The sequence below is a fragment of the Columba livia genome, chromosome 3, assembly GCF_036013475.1.
Source record: "Columba livia isolate bColLiv1 breed racing homer chromosome 3, bColLiv1.pat.W.v2, whole genome shotgun sequence".
NCBI classification, from domain to species: Eukaryota; Metazoa; Chordata; class Aves; order Columbiformes; family Columbidae; genus Columba; species Columba livia.
In genome coordinates, this window is record NC_088604.1 from 88,858,718 (window position 1) to 88,879,679 (window position 20,962).

At 34.3% G+C, this 20,962-nt stretch overlaps 1 protein-coding gene across 1 annotated transcript in view; it reads left to right on the forward strand.

The window, feature by feature from the left end:
* The window catches only part of DNAH8 (dynein axonemal heavy chain 8), a 147,484-nt gene that overhangs the window by 88,183 nt on the left and 38,339 nt on the right, over positions 1 to 20,962 (forward strand). The window contains exons 57-73 of the mRNA XM_021289465.2: positions 1,288 to 1,501; positions 2,049 to 2,158; positions 2,703 to 2,866; positions 4,084 to 4,276; positions 4,749 to 4,871; positions 7,284 to 7,414; positions 7,742 to 7,895; positions 8,337 to 8,501; positions 9,069 to 9,295; positions 9,677 to 9,795; positions 13,225 to 13,328; positions 14,892 to 15,068; positions 16,395 to 16,562; positions 17,925 to 18,137; positions 18,513 to 18,650; positions 18,981 to 19,108; positions 20,178 to 20,349. Coding sequence (XP_021145140.2) covers positions 1,288 to 1,501; positions 2,049 to 2,158; positions 2,703 to 2,866; positions 4,084 to 4,276; positions 4,749 to 4,871; positions 7,284 to 7,414; positions 7,742 to 7,895; positions 8,337 to 8,501; positions 9,069 to 9,295; positions 9,677 to 9,795; positions 13,225 to 13,328; positions 14,892 to 15,068; positions 16,395 to 16,562; positions 17,925 to 18,137; positions 18,513 to 18,650; positions 18,981 to 19,108; positions 20,178 to 20,349 — 2,700 coding nt within the window. The remainder of the gene's footprint in view (positions 1 to 1,287; positions 1,502 to 2,048; positions 2,159 to 2,702; positions 2,867 to 4,083; positions 4,277 to 4,748; positions 4,872 to 7,283; positions 7,415 to 7,741; positions 7,896 to 8,336; positions 8,502 to 9,068; positions 9,296 to 9,676; positions 9,796 to 13,224; positions 13,329 to 14,891; positions 15,069 to 16,394; positions 16,563 to 17,924; positions 18,138 to 18,512; positions 18,651 to 18,980; positions 19,109 to 20,177; positions 20,350 to 20,962) is intronic.

Below are 20,962 nucleotides of genomic sequence, written 5' to 3' on the forward strand. Positions count from 1 at the left end.
GAAGAAAAGCCCTCACAGGCCCAGGCAGTGTTCAATAATAGGAAGGATCTCCTTTATGGAAGGACCTGAACTAGGTCTGCCATTATGGCCCCAAGACATTGCTGAAATATTTTTAATGTGACAATAGTCTGGAGTTGGTGCCCTGCCGTATATCATGTGGCTTTGTAAGAGTATGTGAACACGTAAGGCTTGCTGAGTATTGTTGGAGCAGTTGCTACAGGGACAAAGTCTGCTATCTACTGATCCTTACAGGTACTGTAGAGTGGATTGTGGAGTGAATAACCTTTTCAGAATAAACAGTTTCCTGTTTTAAAAAATAATTTGTGAAAAAAGGTCGTAGGTAGGCGCTGGATAGAGACTCGAACTCTTGTGGGTTACTCTGAGCAGTATTTATTGTAGAAGATTCGCAGGAACAGCAGCGTTGGGTCACCTCCTCAGAGAGTGACAATCATACAGCAGTATAACTAGTCATTATATAGGGTTCTAACAGGTATTATGCAACTAAGCAAAATTTATCACTGTCTATCACTGTCGATACCTATCACTGTCGATATCCTCAGATTCCTTCCGTTCCAGTGGTCTGCGGGTTCCACTTCTTCTTTCTTGGCAAGTACCGAACAACAGGTCATCGGGTCGCAGGGCTAGCTTCTTTTGAAGTTCCACCTGTCTCATTTGTTATCCATAGTTCACCAGTCTAGCATAGAAATCAGCAACCCTAAGAGTAGCATTTATCAATGTCTTAACTAAGGGTACAAAGCAGGCATAAGGTAACCACGCTCATGGTTCTGGGTAAGGACTATACAGGGGACAAGCTGAGACTTGCAGCCTTAGCAGCACAGCTTATAACAGTGATATAGGCCTAAAATCCTAATTTCTTATTTTCCTACAACAATTTGTTTTACCTCAAAGGAGGCCAAAAGGAGAACTGAAAAGCATAGTTTTAACATCTGGAGCTGAATGTCCAGCAGCAAAAGATAAAAAAAACACCACATTTTTTTTTTTCCAGTTCATTGCCTTAACTTTATTTAGACAACAGGAATACAAACACATTTTGTTAATATTATATGGTACTACAGCTCTTAAAGAATTTTCCTGCTGTTTAAAATCATGTAAACCAAGATCTCCTAGGAAGAGCAAATCTAAGGAAGATAGATTAATCTCAGTTTAGTTTCTAGTGAAAAGCTCTCTCTAGGGACTAGTGGTAGAGTTACAAGAAGAAATTAGATTATCAAGGTATATTTTGTTTTTTTTCTTGTTTGAATTTGTACACGTTACATAAATTTACAGATAACAAATGAAATCGTTCGTCAGATGATGGAAATGAAAGGAATGTACAGCTTGGATAAACCTGGAGACTTCACTACGATTGTAGATGTGCAATTAATAGGAGCAATGATACATCCTGGAGGAGGCCGTAACGATATTCCCCAGCGTTTAAAAAGACAGTTTTCTGTATTCAATTGTACATTGCCGTCCAATGCATCCATAGACAAAATTTTTGGTACTTCTTTCTTTTGTTTTTGTACTATTTTTTTTCTCATAATTAACTTAAAATGTGTAAAAGTGTGTTCTCTTTCTCACTTTTTGTCATGCAAATTCAGAGTAATGGTTCGAATGAAACAACTGAAGCTGTATTATAGCAAAAACAATGCCATGGAAGAGAAATTAACCCCTTTAAATGCTTGTCGTTTAATTTTAGGCAAACCATATAATTAATAAAAAAGTAATTTCATTTCCTGGAAGAATCTGAGTACTCCTATTACTTCCTAGGTTACTGTTCCACCTCTGCATTGTCTGAGGTGCCCTCTTGACAAAGTTCTCAAGTCTGTTAACTCTGTCAATGCAGTATATTGTTAAAAACCAGCAGCTACTGCCAGTTGTTTCTACAATAGTTCAAAAAAGCCTTGGACAAGAGAGATGAAATTAATTAATTTGTAATATAAAAGCAAATTAATGTTTTACATAAATGCTTATATGTCTTGCTCACAACTTACCTTATTATACTCTAAAACTTGAGAGTAATTGTATGCTGAATTTTATATTTGCAGGTATTATTGGCTGTGGATACTTTCAGTCATGTAGAAATTTCAACCCTGAAGTATGTGATATGGTGGAAAAATTGGTTACAACAGGCAGAATATTATGGCAGTGGACAAAGGTATAAGTCACAGGGAAAGCTTAATCACAATCAGTCTGAGCAGAGTGACTATTAGTGTAATCTAGGCACATATTCCTTAAGAACATATTTAAAACAAGAAAAAAAAACACAGGAGAAAGATGGGCTAAAAAAAATTCGGAGCTACAATTTGGAAAAATATCAGATTTCAGTATACATGACAGATGAATGGAAATATCAGTCCATTCTTTCATATAGGTTTATTCATGTTACCCAAAGCTTGTATCACTGCAGCTAAGAAACAGAGAGTGAAATTCTTAATAAATTATAATCTGTAATTTATAAAGCCCAGAGCAACGTATGAAATAATTACATGTTATATGAGTTGGAGTTTTACATCTAGTGCCAGATCCTACTTCAAAACAAATGAAATATTTTTGAAGAGTTTACCCACAGTACTATTTGTAAAAGTTAGTAATTTTATTATGTTTTATATGTGTTTTTAAATATAATATTTATAATTTACATTATTCTCAATTCCTTTAAAACGTTACTGATTTTGAAAATTAACAATATTTTCCTTTAGACAAAGATGCTGCCTACACCATCTAAATTCCACTATATATTCAACCTTCGAGACCTTTCTAGAATTTGGCAAGGAATGTTAACTATAAAGGCAGAAGAATGTGACAGTGGCACTGCCCTTCTAACACTTTTTAAACATGAATGTACCAGAGTAATTGCTGACAGGTATAATAACTGTAGCATTGTATATTTAGTAGATCTAGCCATTTACATTTGCTCATATACCTGTAAAACTTCTTTACAGGATAAACCTTACTAGGCCAATTTGAAAAATTTTGTCTTATTTTACATGCAGTCTGTATTGGGGTATTATCTCAACAAATGTCATGCTGTCTGCTGATCGCTTAGACCAGTAATTGGATGGAGTACTCAGAAATATATGCATATTCTATGCTTTAACCTACTTTTTTACACTTATGTTTGCCTACACTCAGCCAGTTCCTCTGTAAAAAAGAGGATTATATAGTGTCCTAAATTTATACACAGAGCATAATTTAAAATTGCTTTGATATCCTTACAGAAATGTTGTATGCCAACAATTAAAAGATAACCCATTTACTCTAAATCTCCTTTATATATTAATAAAACAAATATAGTTATGAGCTCCATGTGTTAAAGATCCAGTAATATTCCTGTGTTTACAGTGTTTGAGTTTGTTGTGAAATTCTATATGTAGTACTGTAGCTGTTCGTAAAAACCTGACATGTACCCACCACTACTGTGGATTTTTACTAATATAATTATTTCTTATGGAGGTCTTTCGTCAGGATATCAGAATAAGTTTTATAAAGTTAATGCTTTATAACCTCATGAAGTTCAACAAGGCCAAGTGGAAGTTCCTGCACATGGGTTGGGGCAATTCCAAGCACAAATACAACCTGGGTGGAGAATGGCCTGAGAGCAGACCTGAGGAGAAGGAGTGGGGTATTGGTTGATGAGAAGCTCAACATGACCTGACAGTGCATCCTGGGCTGCATCAAAACAAGCCGCACCAGCAGGTCGAGGGAGGTGATTCTTCCCCTCTAGCTGGCTCTGATGAGACCCCACCTGGAAAACTACATTCAGTGCCAGGGCCCCCAACACAAACACGTAGGCCCATTGGAGCAAGTCCAGAGGAGGGCCATGGAGATGATCATGTTGTTTCTGTGTTTTATGTGACTGACTATTTAGTGTATGGAAGCATTTAATTTCTGTGAATATTGCCTAATCTATTTCTGTGACTGTTGACTAATATATATTGCCTAATATGCACTTTAATTTTTTTTTTTAGTATTTAATTATATTATTTTTTTATTCTACATATATAACTAGAACTCAGGTGGGGTTTTTTATTTGTTTTTTTTTTTTTTTTTTTTTTAATTGTACTAATCTATGATTTTTAGATTTATTACTCCTGAAGATACAGCCTGGTTTGATAAAACTATTACTAAAGCAATTGAGGAATATGTGGGTACAGGCTTAACAAAAGTTCTCCAAGCTGAACCATACTTTGTAGATTTTTTACGGGAGATGCCTGAACCAACTGGTGATGAACCAGAAGATTTTGTGTTTGAAGCACCAAAAATTTATGAGGAGGTATTTCATTTTACACATTTTACACCTAAAATACTAGGCACTGAAGTTTTCCTTTAATTATTAAGTATGCTATATTGCAGAACTCATATAATACAGAAAGCTTTGTTTAATGCCTACCACATTTTTTGTGAAGATATATCTAGATTTTTCTGGTTAGTAAACAATAAATCATTTTAGTGACATTAACATTAATGCAATGTAAATGTACTTTATTGATTCCTAATCTCCTTGCCCTTTTTTTTTTTTTTCCCCTCTCCCACCACTAGCATAAAATTTCTGCTTAAGCACAACTACAATCACTACAGTGAATTAACAAGATAATCTCATTATGGGTGGCCAATATGTGAACTCAAGTTTGTGTAAAAATGTCAGTGCAGTTCTAAATTCTGAAGGACCACACTAATATTGTAACTGTTTGGTTTTTTTTTTTTTTTGTTGTTGTTGTTGTTGTTTTTGGTTTTTTTTATTCCAGATTCCAAGCTTTGAATTTCTTTGTGAAAAACTGCAAATGTATCAGGGACAATACAATGAATATATTAGAGGATCATCTCTTGATTTGGTGTTTTTTAAGGATGCAATGACGCATATTGTTAAGGTTTGGAGATTGTTACTTTTTTATTAGTTGAACTGTTGCAACAGTGTTCCTGATTTGGCAAAGCCATGCTTGGAGGGCACATTCTGGGAAGCTACTTTTGACCCCAAACTTACTTGCAACTTTGCCTAGTCATTTTCAGCAACTAGGAAAGACCTACAGTTATTTTACCTGTTTGCATGTTTTGTAATAAATACCTTAGTTTGTATATTTGTTTAAGATTTTTTGTATTCAGAGGTATGAAGATTTTCTTCGATAGGAAAGGTGAGGTCATTAAGAGGCACATTTATATTTTGTATATAGAATGATTTTTATTCATTAAGAATTCAGAGAACACTTCAAAAGTATCTGTACCTGACAAGTGACCAAAACAACATGAGGTAGAATCTGTTTGGATGACAGACATGAAAAGACATAAATTTAGGCTGCAGCAGAATCAGTGTGTAGAGTGGAGGAAAGTCTCTGGTTTACAATCAGCTGAACCCCTATTCAGAAAGGAAGATATAAGGAAAGAATTAAGCCAATGTTAGAATCTGATTCATGGGGGGGGGGGGGAAAGTCTAAGCATGAGATTTATTTGAAGCACTGTGCCTCAGGTTTAAAAGGTTGTGTTAGTTATCTCAGGAATTACTTTAACTTGATGATCTACTTACTGAAAGGCACATGGAAGCATAGTGAAAGCAATACAGAGGATGTTTGGTTTTTCTCTAGTTGACCTCAAGTGAAGTAAATGATTTTGTTTGCTTTGCATTTAAAAAGAAGAAAATAATTTTATTTTTAAATACAGTTCATTTGATGCTAGGTGATTTTCTGAAGACCTCGAAAGTCTCTGATACTCCATTTTCATTAGCAAGTTTTAACCAGAATATCTGGGATATGCAGTTAGGCAGACAGCCCTGCTGTCACTATGGTGGCAATAAACTTAGTCATGCTCATAATTTCATATTTAAACTTCTATTTTAATATAGTTATCTGGGTAGGCTCAGAGGGAACTGTGCATAGACCCAAAATTTCTTGGAGGGGATGTCACTGTTTACTGCAGGGTGACAATAAACTGTGGCAGATGCTCTCTGTTAACCCCTGCCATACCCACTAGGATAGGTAATAGGAGGAAAAGGGAGAGAGACTTACAAGTTGGAAAAGTTAAAAATGCTTTACTAATGCTACTAATAAATAGAGAAAATAATACAAAACATGCAAAACCAATCTTGAATTTCCCGGCACAGTGCAGTGGCGGCGGTGGCGGAGCTGGCGTTGCTCCAGTGGCTGCAGGGCAGATACCTGTCAGTCCTGGGCTGGACTCTGCAGTAAACCCAAACTGGATTCAGTGATGCAGGGCCTGGAATGAGTCCTAGGATCAGAAGCAGAACTAGCAGAGTCCTCTTTAGATGCTGGCCATAGTTGAAGAGAGCAAGACCCTTGTGATCTCCCACTTTTATAGGGCGCATGACATGTATGGGATGGAATACTTAGTTGGTCAATTTTAGTCACCTGTTCTGTCCGCCCCTCCTTGCAAATACACCTCTCTCACGGGACGTGCAAAATTTGTCAATAACCTTGGTTGCCATAGCAATAAGTCTAAACCTGGGGCTCTTCTGCATACTATTTCTACTGTTATCAGCTCTGAAGCGAACAGTGTCTGAAGAAACATGCAGCCAAAGTCAGAAAAGTGCAGTTACTTTGAAGAACTTAGCTGAAAGGAAAATTCACTAAAAGAGAACTGGTCTTGTTTTAAACAAAACCAGGACAGCGGAAAAAATAATTAATAGAATTAGAAGGCTTGATGCTGATCTTTTGCATTTTGTACATAAATTACATGACAAGCTAACCAAACTGTAGCACCTTGAAAGTAACTTTGCACTAACATAATAAAATCAAGGAAGATGTGATATATATTAGTACATAAAGGAGAAGTGTAAAAAATCAGTAACAGTAAATTTGTATATCTGGGAGACTTGTTAAGAAAACTTTCTTCAAGGAAATGTTGAAGGTAGATAGAATAGAAGATAACACTAAATGATAGTTGAAACATGTACAAGTCTTTCAGACTCTTAAAATTAGTAATGAGGTGTGTTTATTCTTCTAGATGAGGTTGTTTTAAGTTTTTAAGCACATTCAGACTGATGCCTTCACCATAGAGCTCAAAATGTCTCTCTTTATGTATTTAAATCCTGTCTGTAACTAATTATAGCCATCCTATATTTTTACATGAAACTTTTTCATTAGTTAGACAAAATTCCTTAAGAATGTACAATTGTTCTGCTGAGAAGAAAAAAATTTCTGGAAGTATTCTTTTAATAATCTACATTGTGCTCTAGTAAATAAAGTGTAGAATATAAAAGATTTTCAATTTTACTAATTAACATTTTAATTTCAATTTATTAATGAGCTTTTGTTCCATTTTTTCTTATATAGATTTCCCGGATAATTCGGACAGCGGCTGGAAATGCTTTACTTGTTGGAGTTGGTGGTTCCGGTAAACAAAGTCTTTCAAGGCTGGCCTCCTTTATTGCTGGCTATAAAATATTTCAGATCACTTTAACCAGGTAAGAAATGCTAGAAATATACAAATCCAACTTATGCTATTGCTTTCTCTCTCTCATGTTTTTAACAGCCTTCTTTATGAATTTATTTATTTATTTTTAATTTTTGTCACAGTTTTAAAATGTGGAAAACAATACATTGTTTGGTTTGTGTAAAACATTGGATTAAGTTTCAACTGAAAAAAGCTGGACCTTGTGTTAACTATTCTTGAGCCAGAATGAGTTTTTACAAATGATGTTTGCACTATCATTCATAAAATGCTAGAATATGAAAATAGCAGTATTCTGAGTTGTTTTGAATTAACAGGTGATGTTTCTTATTCCTCCTAGATCCTATAATGTAAGCAATCTCTCAGATGATTTAAAAGTGTTGTTTAGAACAGCTGGGTTTGAAGGACAAGGGATCACTTTCATTTTCACTGATAATGAAATAAAAGATGAGTCATTTTTGGAATATATTAATAATCTGCTGTCTTCAGGCGAGGTAAGGATCTCGGTGTGACAGGCAATGTAGGGATGCAGGAAACTGCAGAATTTGTTCCCACTAGTTTATTTATTTTGGTAATTAATTGTAGAGTCAATCATGATTAAAATAGCTCAACTTTTTAAATGAATGCCTTTGGTATGCAGTTACTTTATCTCTATTTCAGTATAAGGCAGGAAATAAAAAGGATCTGTGATGGATATTTCAGTAGCCTCTATTAAATGAGTATTCACTGGCCGGTCAAGATGTATACTCTTCCTGCGTTAGATTTCCTAGTTTTTAATGGTGTTACATGAAGTCTAAATCAGGGAAAAATTTGGTTTTTAATCAATCTAAACTGTATGTATGCAGAGAGATACAGATGTATGCAAATAGTTACAAACTCTATAATAATTACATCCATGCAATTTATTTTCTTATCAATTTTAATTTTTTAAAAAGATTTCTAATTTATTTCCTCGGGATGAATTGGATGAAATCACTCAAGGATTAATACCTGTGATGAAAAATGAGATGCCTCGATGTCCTCCCACCTTTGATAATCTTTATGAATATTTTTTAAGTCGAGCAAAAAAGAATTTACATGTTGTCCTCTGCTTTTCTCCAGTAAGTTTTTTCTTTATATCTCTTTTTCATTAGCAAGCTATCTTATAAGGTGTGACAGGATTATTCAAGCTTTATATTTTTAAGGAGATTTAAAGATGCAATAAAAGATTAATGAAGTCTGGTTATAATTGCTGAGATAATAGAAGTAATAGTACAGTTGTCAGAACTTAAAAACAAAACACTTACAAATTACACCATTGCTTACATGTTATTTTTTTTTCCTCCTGGTGTATTCTTTCCTGCTATAAATCAATGAACGTATCTTTGTGAAATTCTTGCTTTTTACTTGAAAACAAGAATTGAATGGAAATTAAAATAAGTTAACTGAAGTTTTAAACTGTTAAGAAACATTTATATTTTTCATGAAATTATTTCTTCAAATGTCATAAAATATTGAAAGTTGGAAAATTAGCAAAATACTTCTATAAAAGAAAAAACTGTGCAGGGTGTTCTGAGTAGAAAATTAGCAATAAAAAACCAGACTGTTTTATTTTTTCATATGAATTAAACATTTTTATCAGTCTAATTAAGAATCATATAATAAATTAACACTTTTACTCTCTTTAGGTTGGTGAGAAGTTCCGTGCACGTTCTTTGAAATTTCCTGGCCTCATATCAGGATGCACCATGGATTGGTTCAGTCGATGGCCCAGGGAAGCTCTTATAGCTGTAGCCAGTTATTTTCTTTCAGAATTTAATATGGTCTGTTCTGCAACAGTTAAAACGCAAATAGTGGAAGCCATGGGTCTCTTTCATGATATAGTTTCAGAAAGCTGTGAGAATTATTTCCAAAGGTAACATTTTATACAAAAGCTATGATTAATCCCTAAAGTGTTGCTGCTGATAGTTTTTTGCCCTTGTGTTGTATAAGTCAATGAGTGTCTTTTAAGGCTTATACAAAAATAAATCTGGTGTATCAATACATGCAAAGGCTGTGGAAAGTAATTACTATTTTGCAAATTCAGTATCTTCATTCCCATTGTTCAACGATCTTTAACATTTTTATGTGGATAAAAGCAACATCATTGGAAATGAGGTTTTGCCTGATGAAGAAATTTGATTTTGACTGAGTTAAAGACTTGATTTATGTAATCTTCTGTTTAATTTGAAGTAATCAAATGGTTGTACATATCAAAAATGTATTAAGTTGATGTTGCAAATATACTGTGTTTTAGGTATCGAAGAAGAACTTATGTAACACCTAAATCCTACCTCTCTTTTGTCAATGGCTACAAAGAAGTTTATGCTGAAAATTTGGAGAGTATTAATGAACAAGCTGATCGTATGAAAGTTGGTAAGCAAAATAGGGATAAACATATATTTACACCTATGGTCTCAAGTGATCTGTGTTTTTAATATTAGGCTACTTATTCAGTGATCACTTAAAATCAGTTCTGCTGGATCACAGTTCAAAACTGGTATCATATCAGGACCATTTACAAGCACTCCAGCTATCTCCAGTTCACAATGATTTTCTTACAAAAATGCCTCAAAGCTGCCAGTTTAACAATTCATCTCAGCATTATATTAAACTTTAATAGTTTCAATTTAGCATTTGCAATAGAAAGTAGCACCTGAAAATGGCCAGAAAGAGCATCTGTGATTTACTAGTGTAGAGGGGGTAGCTCTAAGAACAGTTATTAATTTATTTCTGGATTTCCGTACAGAAATTCACACTATACAATCTGAGCACTTCACAGTTGGCTTATTTCAGATTTGTGCCATAGAATAAGTAGTTGTGATTTGTGGTAATTTTATAACAAGACATCTGAAATACAGAAAAATATGATTGAAATGTTCTAGTTTTGGATAACTGTTTGAAATGACCTAATTTTTAGCATTAAGTTGGTACCTATTGCATTCAGAATACTTTTCCAGTTTTCTCCATTTTTCATCTAGACATGCTTTTGTAAATCTTCAAAGGCAATTGAACAGCTTAGGATACTTGGTCTTTATGGGAAAAGATACTGTATATCTAACAGAACAGAGAATTCAACATAAGTTTTTCCATACAAAGGTAAAATGATGTAGCATTTAAACAATGATTAACAATGCAATTGGTGCACTTCACATGAAGAAGATAAAATAAAATAAAATAAAACTTGTAGGTATTTATTTTATTTACAAACTGCTGAATTAGAGTGGACTGCAGAGGAGTAAGTGATCCTCAATATTTTCACCATATGCATTATTTCCTTTGTATGGATCAGTTGCCAGCTGTAAAAATCAGGACTTGTGATCAGTCCTGCTTTGAGATGAGGATGAAGTCTGAGAACCTTAAAGATTTGTAAGGGTGGGATATTTTTTTGTATTCTCTCTCCAGTTCTTCTGTTTTCAAAAATAATTTAAAATCATTAACCTAATTTGCTTCAGTACTGTCAAGAAAATTTCACATGTAGATTTTCCTAGTCTCTCACTTGATATTACAGCTAATTCCTTATGTGGTCTTCAAAACAAAATGATCATGTACTTCTACTGCAGCATCCTTATATCGTTGATGTTCAGAAAATCATGTCAGCTTATGGGCAATACTCATGCCAGTTAGAAAATATTCTAAATAGTTTCACTTGCATAGGAAAGATGTATTACAAAACAAAAATGCCAGTCATCACTGAGTGCAAATGTGCTCCACTGTCTACTGCATGCTAAGGAACATTATTAATAAGTTTGTTACCAGTTATTTAGCTACTGTCTCACATGTCCGTCCTTCAATCCTTAGTCTTTCATCACTTAATGTCAACAAGATTTAGAAAGTTAAAAAGACTAGACTTGGAATTTGTTTCAGTTTGTTAGGACATTATCCTGATACGGGATTTAAATTTTATATTATTAGACTCTGCTGAGATAATGTCGCTCTTTCCATCTCCTTGTTAGAATGTTTTTCCGTTATGTAATGATGTCTGGGCCAATTCAAGGTGCTTGTGAAGCAGCAAAATTATAAGAAGTGCCTTGATCAGTACTGATTCATAGAAAAGTCCCTGGCTCAAGCACGCTGAAATTGTGCCTGTCAGCACTGTAATATCTATATGAGAAACATGTTTTGAAAGATAGAAGTAATCTCTTCTCTCCTTTGTCAATTCGGGTGAAAAATCTTGTAAGACAGATGAGGAAAAAACTGAGAACTAACGACAGTTACAATTATTTCTGAATGCTTAGCATCTTGTGTCTTCTTCCAGAATCCATCAGGGGAATTCTTGGTAGAGCACCGCATGTGCAGTCTTTTCATATAAAACTGTGGTTCTATAAGATGTCAGTTTAGCTTTGACATAGTAGGCATATCATCCAGTTGACCAAATTGTTTCTAGATCTGCTAATTAAAAGTGACAGAAATTACATCCTTGAGATACTAATAGTACTGTGGCTTATTATCTTAATAAAGAGATTTTTATAATTTTTCTATATTCACTACTTTTCTGTAGTCATCATTCAGACAAGTTACAAAATACATTGACAAGAGATAAAGATTACTTTGATTGTCTCTATAGATTCAAAATATATGCTGACTTTTTAACTTGCTTTAGATAAATTGTAGATTATATCTACATATTGCCCTGAAAAATACTATTCCTGTTTCTAATGCCTAAATCAGCCATTCCTTTATGACTCTAAGCACTAAAAATAATTATCTGCTGGTATGGTAATGTTGTATTGTTTCTTATGACTGGAAGTATGCAGAGGATCTGAAGAAGCTATAAATGTTTCTTGTTTACAACAGAAATTCTTCAGTTCTTCTTGTTCTATGTATTCTCATTCTTTGTCCATCTTTCTTTCTTCTTACTCTAGGATTGTAGCAGGGAAAGCCAATGCAGCAAAGGGTGTGGGTTGTTTGTTTGTTTGTGTGTTTGTTTGTTTGTTTGTTTGTTTGTTTTTACCATGAAATGAAGTAACAACCATTTTGGAAATTGCTGTCAGAGGAGTGGGAGGTGGGGGTAGCACATTAGCGTATGTTTCTCTATCTTATATTCATGGTGTGAATGTTGGGGTTGTCCTCTGTGGGGACAGGAGCTGAACTCAATCCTTGTGGGTCCCTTCCAACTCAGGACATTCTATGATTCTCCGATCCCATGATCCCTCAGAGTATTTTAGAAAGTGGCATATGCCCGGGAAATGGAAATATTCTGAAACATCTCTCTTGTCTCCCAGACAATGTCTTTCAGTGAATATACCTTTGAACTTTATTGTTAAGAATGGCAAAATAGCCTGTCGTTTGGTGAGTAATATTAACAAGCCTGTAGAATACCAGTAGCCTGATCATCAGGCAGCCGTCTCAAAAGAACAATAAATGTTCTAGGGGAGAATGCTTGTCTGTGTGAAATCTTGTAAAAGAAAAGTGGAGAGACATCCCAGAGGAACACTGGACAACAAATGTATAACTGCAAATGTGCTCTTGCTCTAGTCCTTAGGGAGAGAGGGAGATAAGGGGAATGTTTCCAGGCAAGTTCTAAGATTTCAAGATTCAGTGATGAAGAAGAGAGGAAAGGCTAGACATGCTTCAGCATGCAGTGTGGAGCTCAGGAATAGCCAAAAACTGTGCTCAAATCTATGAGCAAGAATGGTGAGAAGAGTGCATCAGTGCATGGGAAACTCACCCACTTTCTCTCCTTTACACAAACTTAAATGAGAACATGAGGTAGAAAGCATTTGGGATATAGATCTAGACTGTATTATCTCACTAGGTAAAAAATAGTTTTCATTTTTCTGAATTTTATCTTTCACTTAATAGGTCTATCTAAGCTGATGGAGGCCAGTGAATCTGTTGCTCAGCTCTCTCAGGAACTGGCCGTTAAGGAGAAGGAACTGGCTGTGGCATCTGTTAAGGCAGATAAAGTAAGTACTTGAGTGTTAGATAGCAAAAGGCACCAGATAGCACCAGGATATATAGTGGGGTAAAGTGCTATTGCAGAATTTTCTCATAATTTGTACAAGCCAAAAAATGTACATCGTGGTCTAAAATGCAGTTTCACTCCTTTATCTGTAGCATGTTGATTCAGCATTTGCTTCTGAATTTGCTGCTTGTTCATCTCCCATATCTTACCTTCTCCTATAAGCATCAGGTTTCATTTTTTATTTCATGTTGTTTTGTGTGCTTGATTGACATTTATTAAATTTGGGGTTGTATGAGCACTTAGTTGCAGATAAGAAGTTAACAGATGTTAGACAGGTATTTACTATTTCAAAATTGCTTAGAAAAAAGAGCATCACAGTTCGGTTTCATAGTTGATCTTTTACATTAACAAGGTGTCTGTGTGCTAATGAGATTGGTGGTCTGGTAGAAATCTAGTTTCCAAAATACTCTCTGGAAAGGCATGTTAGGGAATGTATTAATATAGGCATTCTGTTTTCTGAGATACCAGGATGCTCTGGTGCACTGGAGAGCAAACTTTTGGCCAGTGATGGCTAAAGGACTGCCTGCACTCTGTAAGGCCTTTTATCTCATAAAAGAGAAAATTACAGCAGAAATGGATGAAATTACACTTCTTGCATTTCAGAAGTATGACAGATACACTGGCATTCACCTTGTTTATATTTTATATACATTTTGAAATAGCTCTCTGCCAATCATTTGCATAGCCTCGTAGCTGTTCTGATAGAGCACTACTTATGAGTCATCAGAAATAGAAGACAAATAGTAAAAGAACAGACTTTCATTTAAACTACTTGTAATATTATTCATATTCTATATATTTCTCTCTGCTAGTACTGAGACCTATAGAAAACCAGAATTGGATTTCACCCCCTAAAAATTGAGGGATTTGGGGATTTTATGTGTAATTTTTTCTCACAGGTATTTGAGTGCATTATTTATGTTCTTGTAAATGTGTACAGCATGCTAGCCTTGACCCTATAGCTAATACTTGTCAAAAAACATTCTGACACCAACTGTCAGATGCACAAGAGAATTAAAAATAAATGTACTGAAGAACCAGACGCAAATGGATAACTTCATTCTGTGTATTCACATGGGGCTGTTTTTTGAATAGACTAAAAGTGAGGCATTTTTAGATGAAAGAAGTAAAAGAGAGGCTGACCATTGGTGCAGATGGTTTGCTATCTTCTGTTAGTTTTATTAGATACACTATTTTTGTTTTTATCTGCAGAATTACAGCAAAAAAGCAAATACTTATTGTATTGAAAAACTATAGGTTCAAATAAAAAAGAATTCCATCATAGGATAAAAAACTGGCTTTAAAAACCACTGGAAGGTCTTCTGTCCATTATAAAAATAACTCATTTTTTACTATCCAACTCCTGCTGAAATATAGTTAGGGTTAGCTTTATATTTTTCTGCATAATATCTTTTATATACCTGTTTTCTCTTGTGTCTGAAAACTTAATCACTTGTTCTACTGTTTTGATTTACATATTTTCTGTATTTATTATTGATTCCAGGTACTAGCAGAAGTCACAGAAAGTGCTGAAGCTGCATCTAAAGTAAAAAATGAAGTCCAAGGTGTGAAAGATAAAGCACAAAAAATTGTCGATGAAATTGATGTAGAAAAAGTGAAAGCAGAGACTAAACTGGAGGCAGCTAAACCAGCATTAGAAGAAGCAGAAGCTGCACTGAATGTGAGTAAAATGCTTACATTTTCATTAATTTAGTAGTATTTGAGTCACCCATGAAAGAAAGGCTGGAGCTACCAACATGCTGTTTTCACTTGGTTTTGACTGTGGGTACCAGCTCTTCACAGCTGGTAGTCATGTTTCCGAATATTTATGGATCTCACGTTTTAATTTAAGCACATTATTTTATAGTATTTGATCTGCTTCCCCCCTAATACTTGATCATTATGAAGGTGTAAATCTTTCAAAGAGGTACAGATGTCTTTAGAATATCTGTTATTCTGAATTCAAGAGAATACTTCTTATGCTAAAAGACTTCTTTCTTCATTTTTAACTAGTAGTGTCTTTTTTTTTTTTTTTTAAGAGGAATAAGAGGCTATCTCTTCATCACAAAACATTTAATTTGAAGTGAAAGAGGAAACAAAGGGGATTCAGGGCAATCAGAATCAGGATCAAGAAATTTGGAGGCATTGCTGCACTGCACAGTTTCATTATTCTGCTCTGAACAATTAAAAAGGAAATAACTCTGGGATCAGAATTCAATGATGTACTGTATTTTTATAGTTTATAGTTTTCTAGTTACCAGAATGTATGTAACAAAAAATATTGAGTGGTAAAAAACAGAAATGGAACATTGTTTGCTCTTACACTGACATTTAGATGAGATCAATGAAACTTCCAGAAAAGGTCACAAAATTAGCTTATAAAATGTGTGGACTTGTACATTACGCTGTGTTTTTTATGATGTGTCTGTAACTACTCCTTCTAGACAGATGGTGGCATGCACGTATTTAGTAGACACAAATTAATGTTTGTTCTGAAGTTTGCAATGATTCATTATTTTCGTATTAGTTACTGAAACAAGCAAAGTGTCAGTGATGCTACTAGAAAATGAGGTAAAGAGCAGTATCTCATACCTATAATAACTTAAAACCCAACAAAAATAACCAAATCCATCTCGGAATAAATTACGACACTTAACCCTTAAAAATCCAAAATACTATTTTACCAAGGAAACTGCTTTTAATCAAGTCCTATGTCAGTCACTTAGACTGACAAGTGAAATTAATACTGCTGTATTTAGATTTGATTTTTGAGTGATGTCTTTAGCACTGGGAAAATATTCTTGGCTAGTATAAGTTCATTAAAGTTATTGAAGTTTCATAAAACTATGAAATTTATTAAAGTAAGCTCAGTTACTCACTTTTTTTGTATGTACTTAGTACAAACTTGTGTCCAAGTATGACAAACAAACATTAAAATTCAGATATTGAATGGGAAAATAGAATTATGGTATTGATGCAGGATCCTGTTACATTTTTCTTCAAATAGACCATCAAACCAGTAGATATCGCTACTGTAAGAAAACTTGCAAAACCTCCTCACCTAATTATGAGGATCATGGACTGCTGTCTGCTATTATTCCAAAAGCCACTAGATCCAGTTACCATGGATCCAGAAAAGCCTTGCTGCAAGCCATCATGGGGAGAATCATTAAAAGTAAGTGGAGTTTTCAAACAGTGCTTCTTAAACATCAGAAATAGTAAATTGCATATCAGAGAATTTATGATGTTGTTTACTCAAAACAGGACAGAATTTTTTAAAAATGTAAACATATGTTTTTAAAATAGGCATAGTATACAAATAGAGTTTATTGGGTAGCAAGTATAATAGGTGGGTGAATTGCTTGGAGACTTTTGCAGTAGCAGCTTTAGATTTTCCTTGTCCTGTTCCTGCCATGTGACCTGATGGCAAATAAATAAATATACCAATCATGCTAACCTTATGTGAGGTAAGGGTGTTCTGGAAGACACCTCTTTCTCTTTGAGAACTTGTACATTCACATTTAAACAACCTTTTCTGATCCTCCCAGGCTCCTAGATTGTTTGAAAAATTGACTGACTAAGAGACAGTAGGTTTCCCCATTCTGCATTTCAGTATTCCTTGGTCAGTCACCTATCTCTTCCTTCTGGACTTGGATCTTCTGTCAGGATGCTAATTTATATAGATGTCTTCTCCTGCTGTTCTTTAAATTCTGTTATTCCTCCATTAGTGTATCAATTTACCAATATTATTGTCTCATTTTTTTTTTGTCATGCAAATGAAGAAAAAATAATATTTTGCATATGAATAGAGCTCTCGTTTTTTACTTAATCTTTTCCAGGAATTAAGAAATCATCAGAACATTTTTTTTCCCACCAGCATAATGAAATGGGATAAGTAGTTATTCCATGAATTGCCTTTAACATGTTAAACATTTCTTAGAAAAAGGTTAAAACCAATGATTTCTGTTTCCAGAAGAATTTAGATCACATTTCACAAATGCGAATAAATTTTTTGGCATTCCAAAAAAACGTTATAAATGTATCTCTGAGGCTTTATCTTCTTGTTGTTCTTGTGTGTGTGTGTGTGTGTTGTTTTGTTTGTTTGTTTGTTTTATTTGTTTGTGTGTGTTTGTTTGTTTGTTTTTAATGAAATGCTGCTTCTTAAGTGCTATTAAAATCATAGCTTCATAAATAGTTTGGGTTGAAAGGGACCTTCAAATGTCATCTTGTCCAACCCCCCTGCAAAGAGCAGGGAAAATGGCAACACAGGAATAGGGAAAATGGAAAATACATCATTAACTTTCAAGCCTAGTTAATGGAATTAACTGTTTAAAACTTCAAAATAATTGAAGATGTGTGGAAGGAGTAAAACTGAATAGCACATTGATAATATTAGATGTATAAATTGCCTCTTTTTACAGGAGAATTTTAGGAACATTTTTTGTAACACACTCTCCAATGAGCACACTTTTAAATGTAAAATATCTAAATAACTTATAAATATCCTGTGTGGTTTGTGTTTTGTTTTGTTTTTCAGCTTATGAGTGGCCCATTCTTGCAGAGTCTACAGCAGTTTCCTAAGGATACAATAAATGAAGAGACAGTAGAATTACTCCAGCCTTACTTTAACATGGAAGACTATACACTGGAGAGTGCTAAAAAGGTGTGTGGTAATGTGGCAGGACTCCTCTCTTGGACACAAGCCATGGCAATATTTTATGGTGTTAACAAAGAAGTCTTACCTCTTAAGGTAATACATCATCTCTTGCTTTGTATTTGCTTTCCATGTAATTTAATTTAATTTACTTTAATAGTAGCAGGATTTTAAAAATGTGTTTATTTTTAAAAAATAAAATTAAATTAAATTAAAAAATAAATTAAGTTGACAGTATATAGTAGGAACCTTGAGTACTGCTTGTTATTTAACAAAACAAAAAAAAATATCTGCAGTATATATGTCACATAGTTTTCAGATTGATTGTTTTTATTATTTATATAAACAATAAAATAAAATTATTTTCATGTGTTATTGTGTCATTATTACAAACTCAGTAGGCTTAAAATAATTCATCAGAGTAAATTCACATCTTGTATGATTATTGTTTTAATATTTCTTCTCTTTTAGGCTAACTTGGCAAAACAGGAAGGCTACCTGAAAACAGCTAATGCAGAATTAGCAAAGGCTCAGGAGGTATTAGATGAAAAGCAAGCTGAACTGGATAAAGTGCAGGCAAAGTTTGATGCAGCAATGAAGGAGAAAATGGTGAGATAAAAGTATTTTAATATTATGAAAAATGTTTGCATATTATACTGTTATGTAATCAGGAATTGATACAAATGTACATTTAGGGGCCTGCTACCTTGAATGACATGAATGAGGTTTCGCTATAAAAATATTTAAATCTATGTTCTTTCATATTTCCTTCTTTTCGTGAATAGGAACATATAAGACAATAGATGCACTTAGAGTTTAAATTTGTTTAAAATAAGTAAAATAGTCATAACATATGTAAGAGGATTAAAAAATATAAAATAACTCTCTAGGTTTTTTTGCATTCTGTTAATAAATTAAGAATGACTTTTTAAATTTTAGGACTTACTGAATGATGCAGAAACATGCAGAAGAAAGATGCAAGCAGCCTCTATGCTTATAGATGGACTGAGTGGAGAGAAAATTAGGTGGACTCAGCAAAGTAAAGAATTTAAAGCTCAGATTAAAAGGTATCAAATTCATCTGAGGAAAAAAAAAAGAAGTGTAAAAGCTGAAGAGCTAGTAAGCTAGTAACATTAGACTGCATTCCGGTATTTCCAGTATTTCCTGGTTGGTAGGGATGATCTAAGGTTGACACTGAGAATGAAAATTGAAGTATTCCTAGCCTAATACCGGATTGGAAAAGAAGCATCCCTTTTGATATTAGTCATGGCATATTTGAATAAAAGGAGGTAGCTGAGAGACCAGATGTTAACCCTTGTCCTATAGTCTGTGTGTTGAAAGACATGTGGGACAGCAGGCCTTATTCTGAGAAGCCTGGGAGTCCTCATTGTGTTGCTGTCCAAATGACAAAATGTTGAGCAGCCTAGGAGCCAGAGATCAGGAAACCTGTCAGATCAGAGATCAGCCAGAAAACAGGAAACCTGTCAAAATAGTTGATGATAGTAAAGAACCTGAATGTTTAGGCCCAGCTTCTCTGGAATGTTTCTGTTTCCATAAATTTCATAGAATCATAGAATGTTGGAAGGGACCCACAAGGATCATCGGGTCCACCTCCTGCCCTTGCATATGACAACCCCACAGTTCACACCATGTATCTGAGGGCATTGTCCGGTCTCTTCTTGAACACTGTCAGGCTTGGGGCTGTGACTACCTTATTGAACTCCCTCCTATGACTACCTACCCATTTCTAATGGGCAAATTGGTCATTTCTGGTGACATCTGCTCATTCCAAGAGAATCAAGCTTGTATCTTTTGATAAATACTGTATTGCAGACATATTTTTAAGAAATAAATCAATTTCTTTCTTCAGTTATGAAATAAGGAATGGTTGTCATCAGGGCTTTATTACTTTGTAGGGGTGAAGATAATGTTTTCATACAGTGCTACCCTTAAGTTTTACCACAAAAATGTTTTGGAAAAAGAAAGAAACTTTTTTTTGTTGACAAAGAGCAACAGTTCTCACCTTAAATTGTCCTCAGAACAGACATCTTCTTATGTTTCAAAAGCTAATTGTCTAAATCAATAGAAATTGAAATTGTACATCACCTTCTGTTTATGGCTCTGTTCCTTTTCTAGACTTGTGGGAGATGTACTGCTCTGCACAGGTTTTCTTTCATACTGTGGGCCTTTTAATCAAACCTTCAGGAACCTTTTGCTTAAAGATCTATGGGAAGCAGAGATGAGAGCCCAGAAAATTCCCTTTACTGAAAACTTGAACCTCATTTCTATGTTGGTAGATCCGCCAACGGTAAGTTCTTGGTGCTTGATGGGTTTCATTTTAATGTAAGTCGACATATTCTGTGACAGTTAGCCAGTATTGTCTTGCTTAGAACAGAACCCCAATAGTGCTGTGCAGTGCAGTTCTCTGGTTTGCAAATGTTCTTGGTAATTTCTGCTAAACATCTGAGTTCTAAGCAATGCTTAGATAGATAAACAAGTTACATATTATAAACAAGTGACACATTATACAATTAGACAACTGCCAGTAAGACAGTGCACTTTCAAGTATCTTATTTTGAGAACCTATCACCACAGCTATAGATCAAATATCTGCTAAAACAGTAGATTTGGTTGTTAGCTTTTGGTCCTGTCAATATTATCTCTGTCTGGTTTCAAAAACAATTTTTATATCAAAGAGAACATTTAAAAAAGAATGCATGAAGTCTTCTGAATGTGAATGTATGAGAAGACAAACAGAGGACATTGCCAGAATCTTCAAATTTCCTTCACTAAATATTAAGCCTCAAATCTCTTTTAGCCTGGTTTTATCTTAATTGATCTCAAATGTTAAATTGGACTGTCCAGCAGCCTTTTGACTTTCTTACCCTTTTAAAATAGATATTTATTTATCATTCCCTATG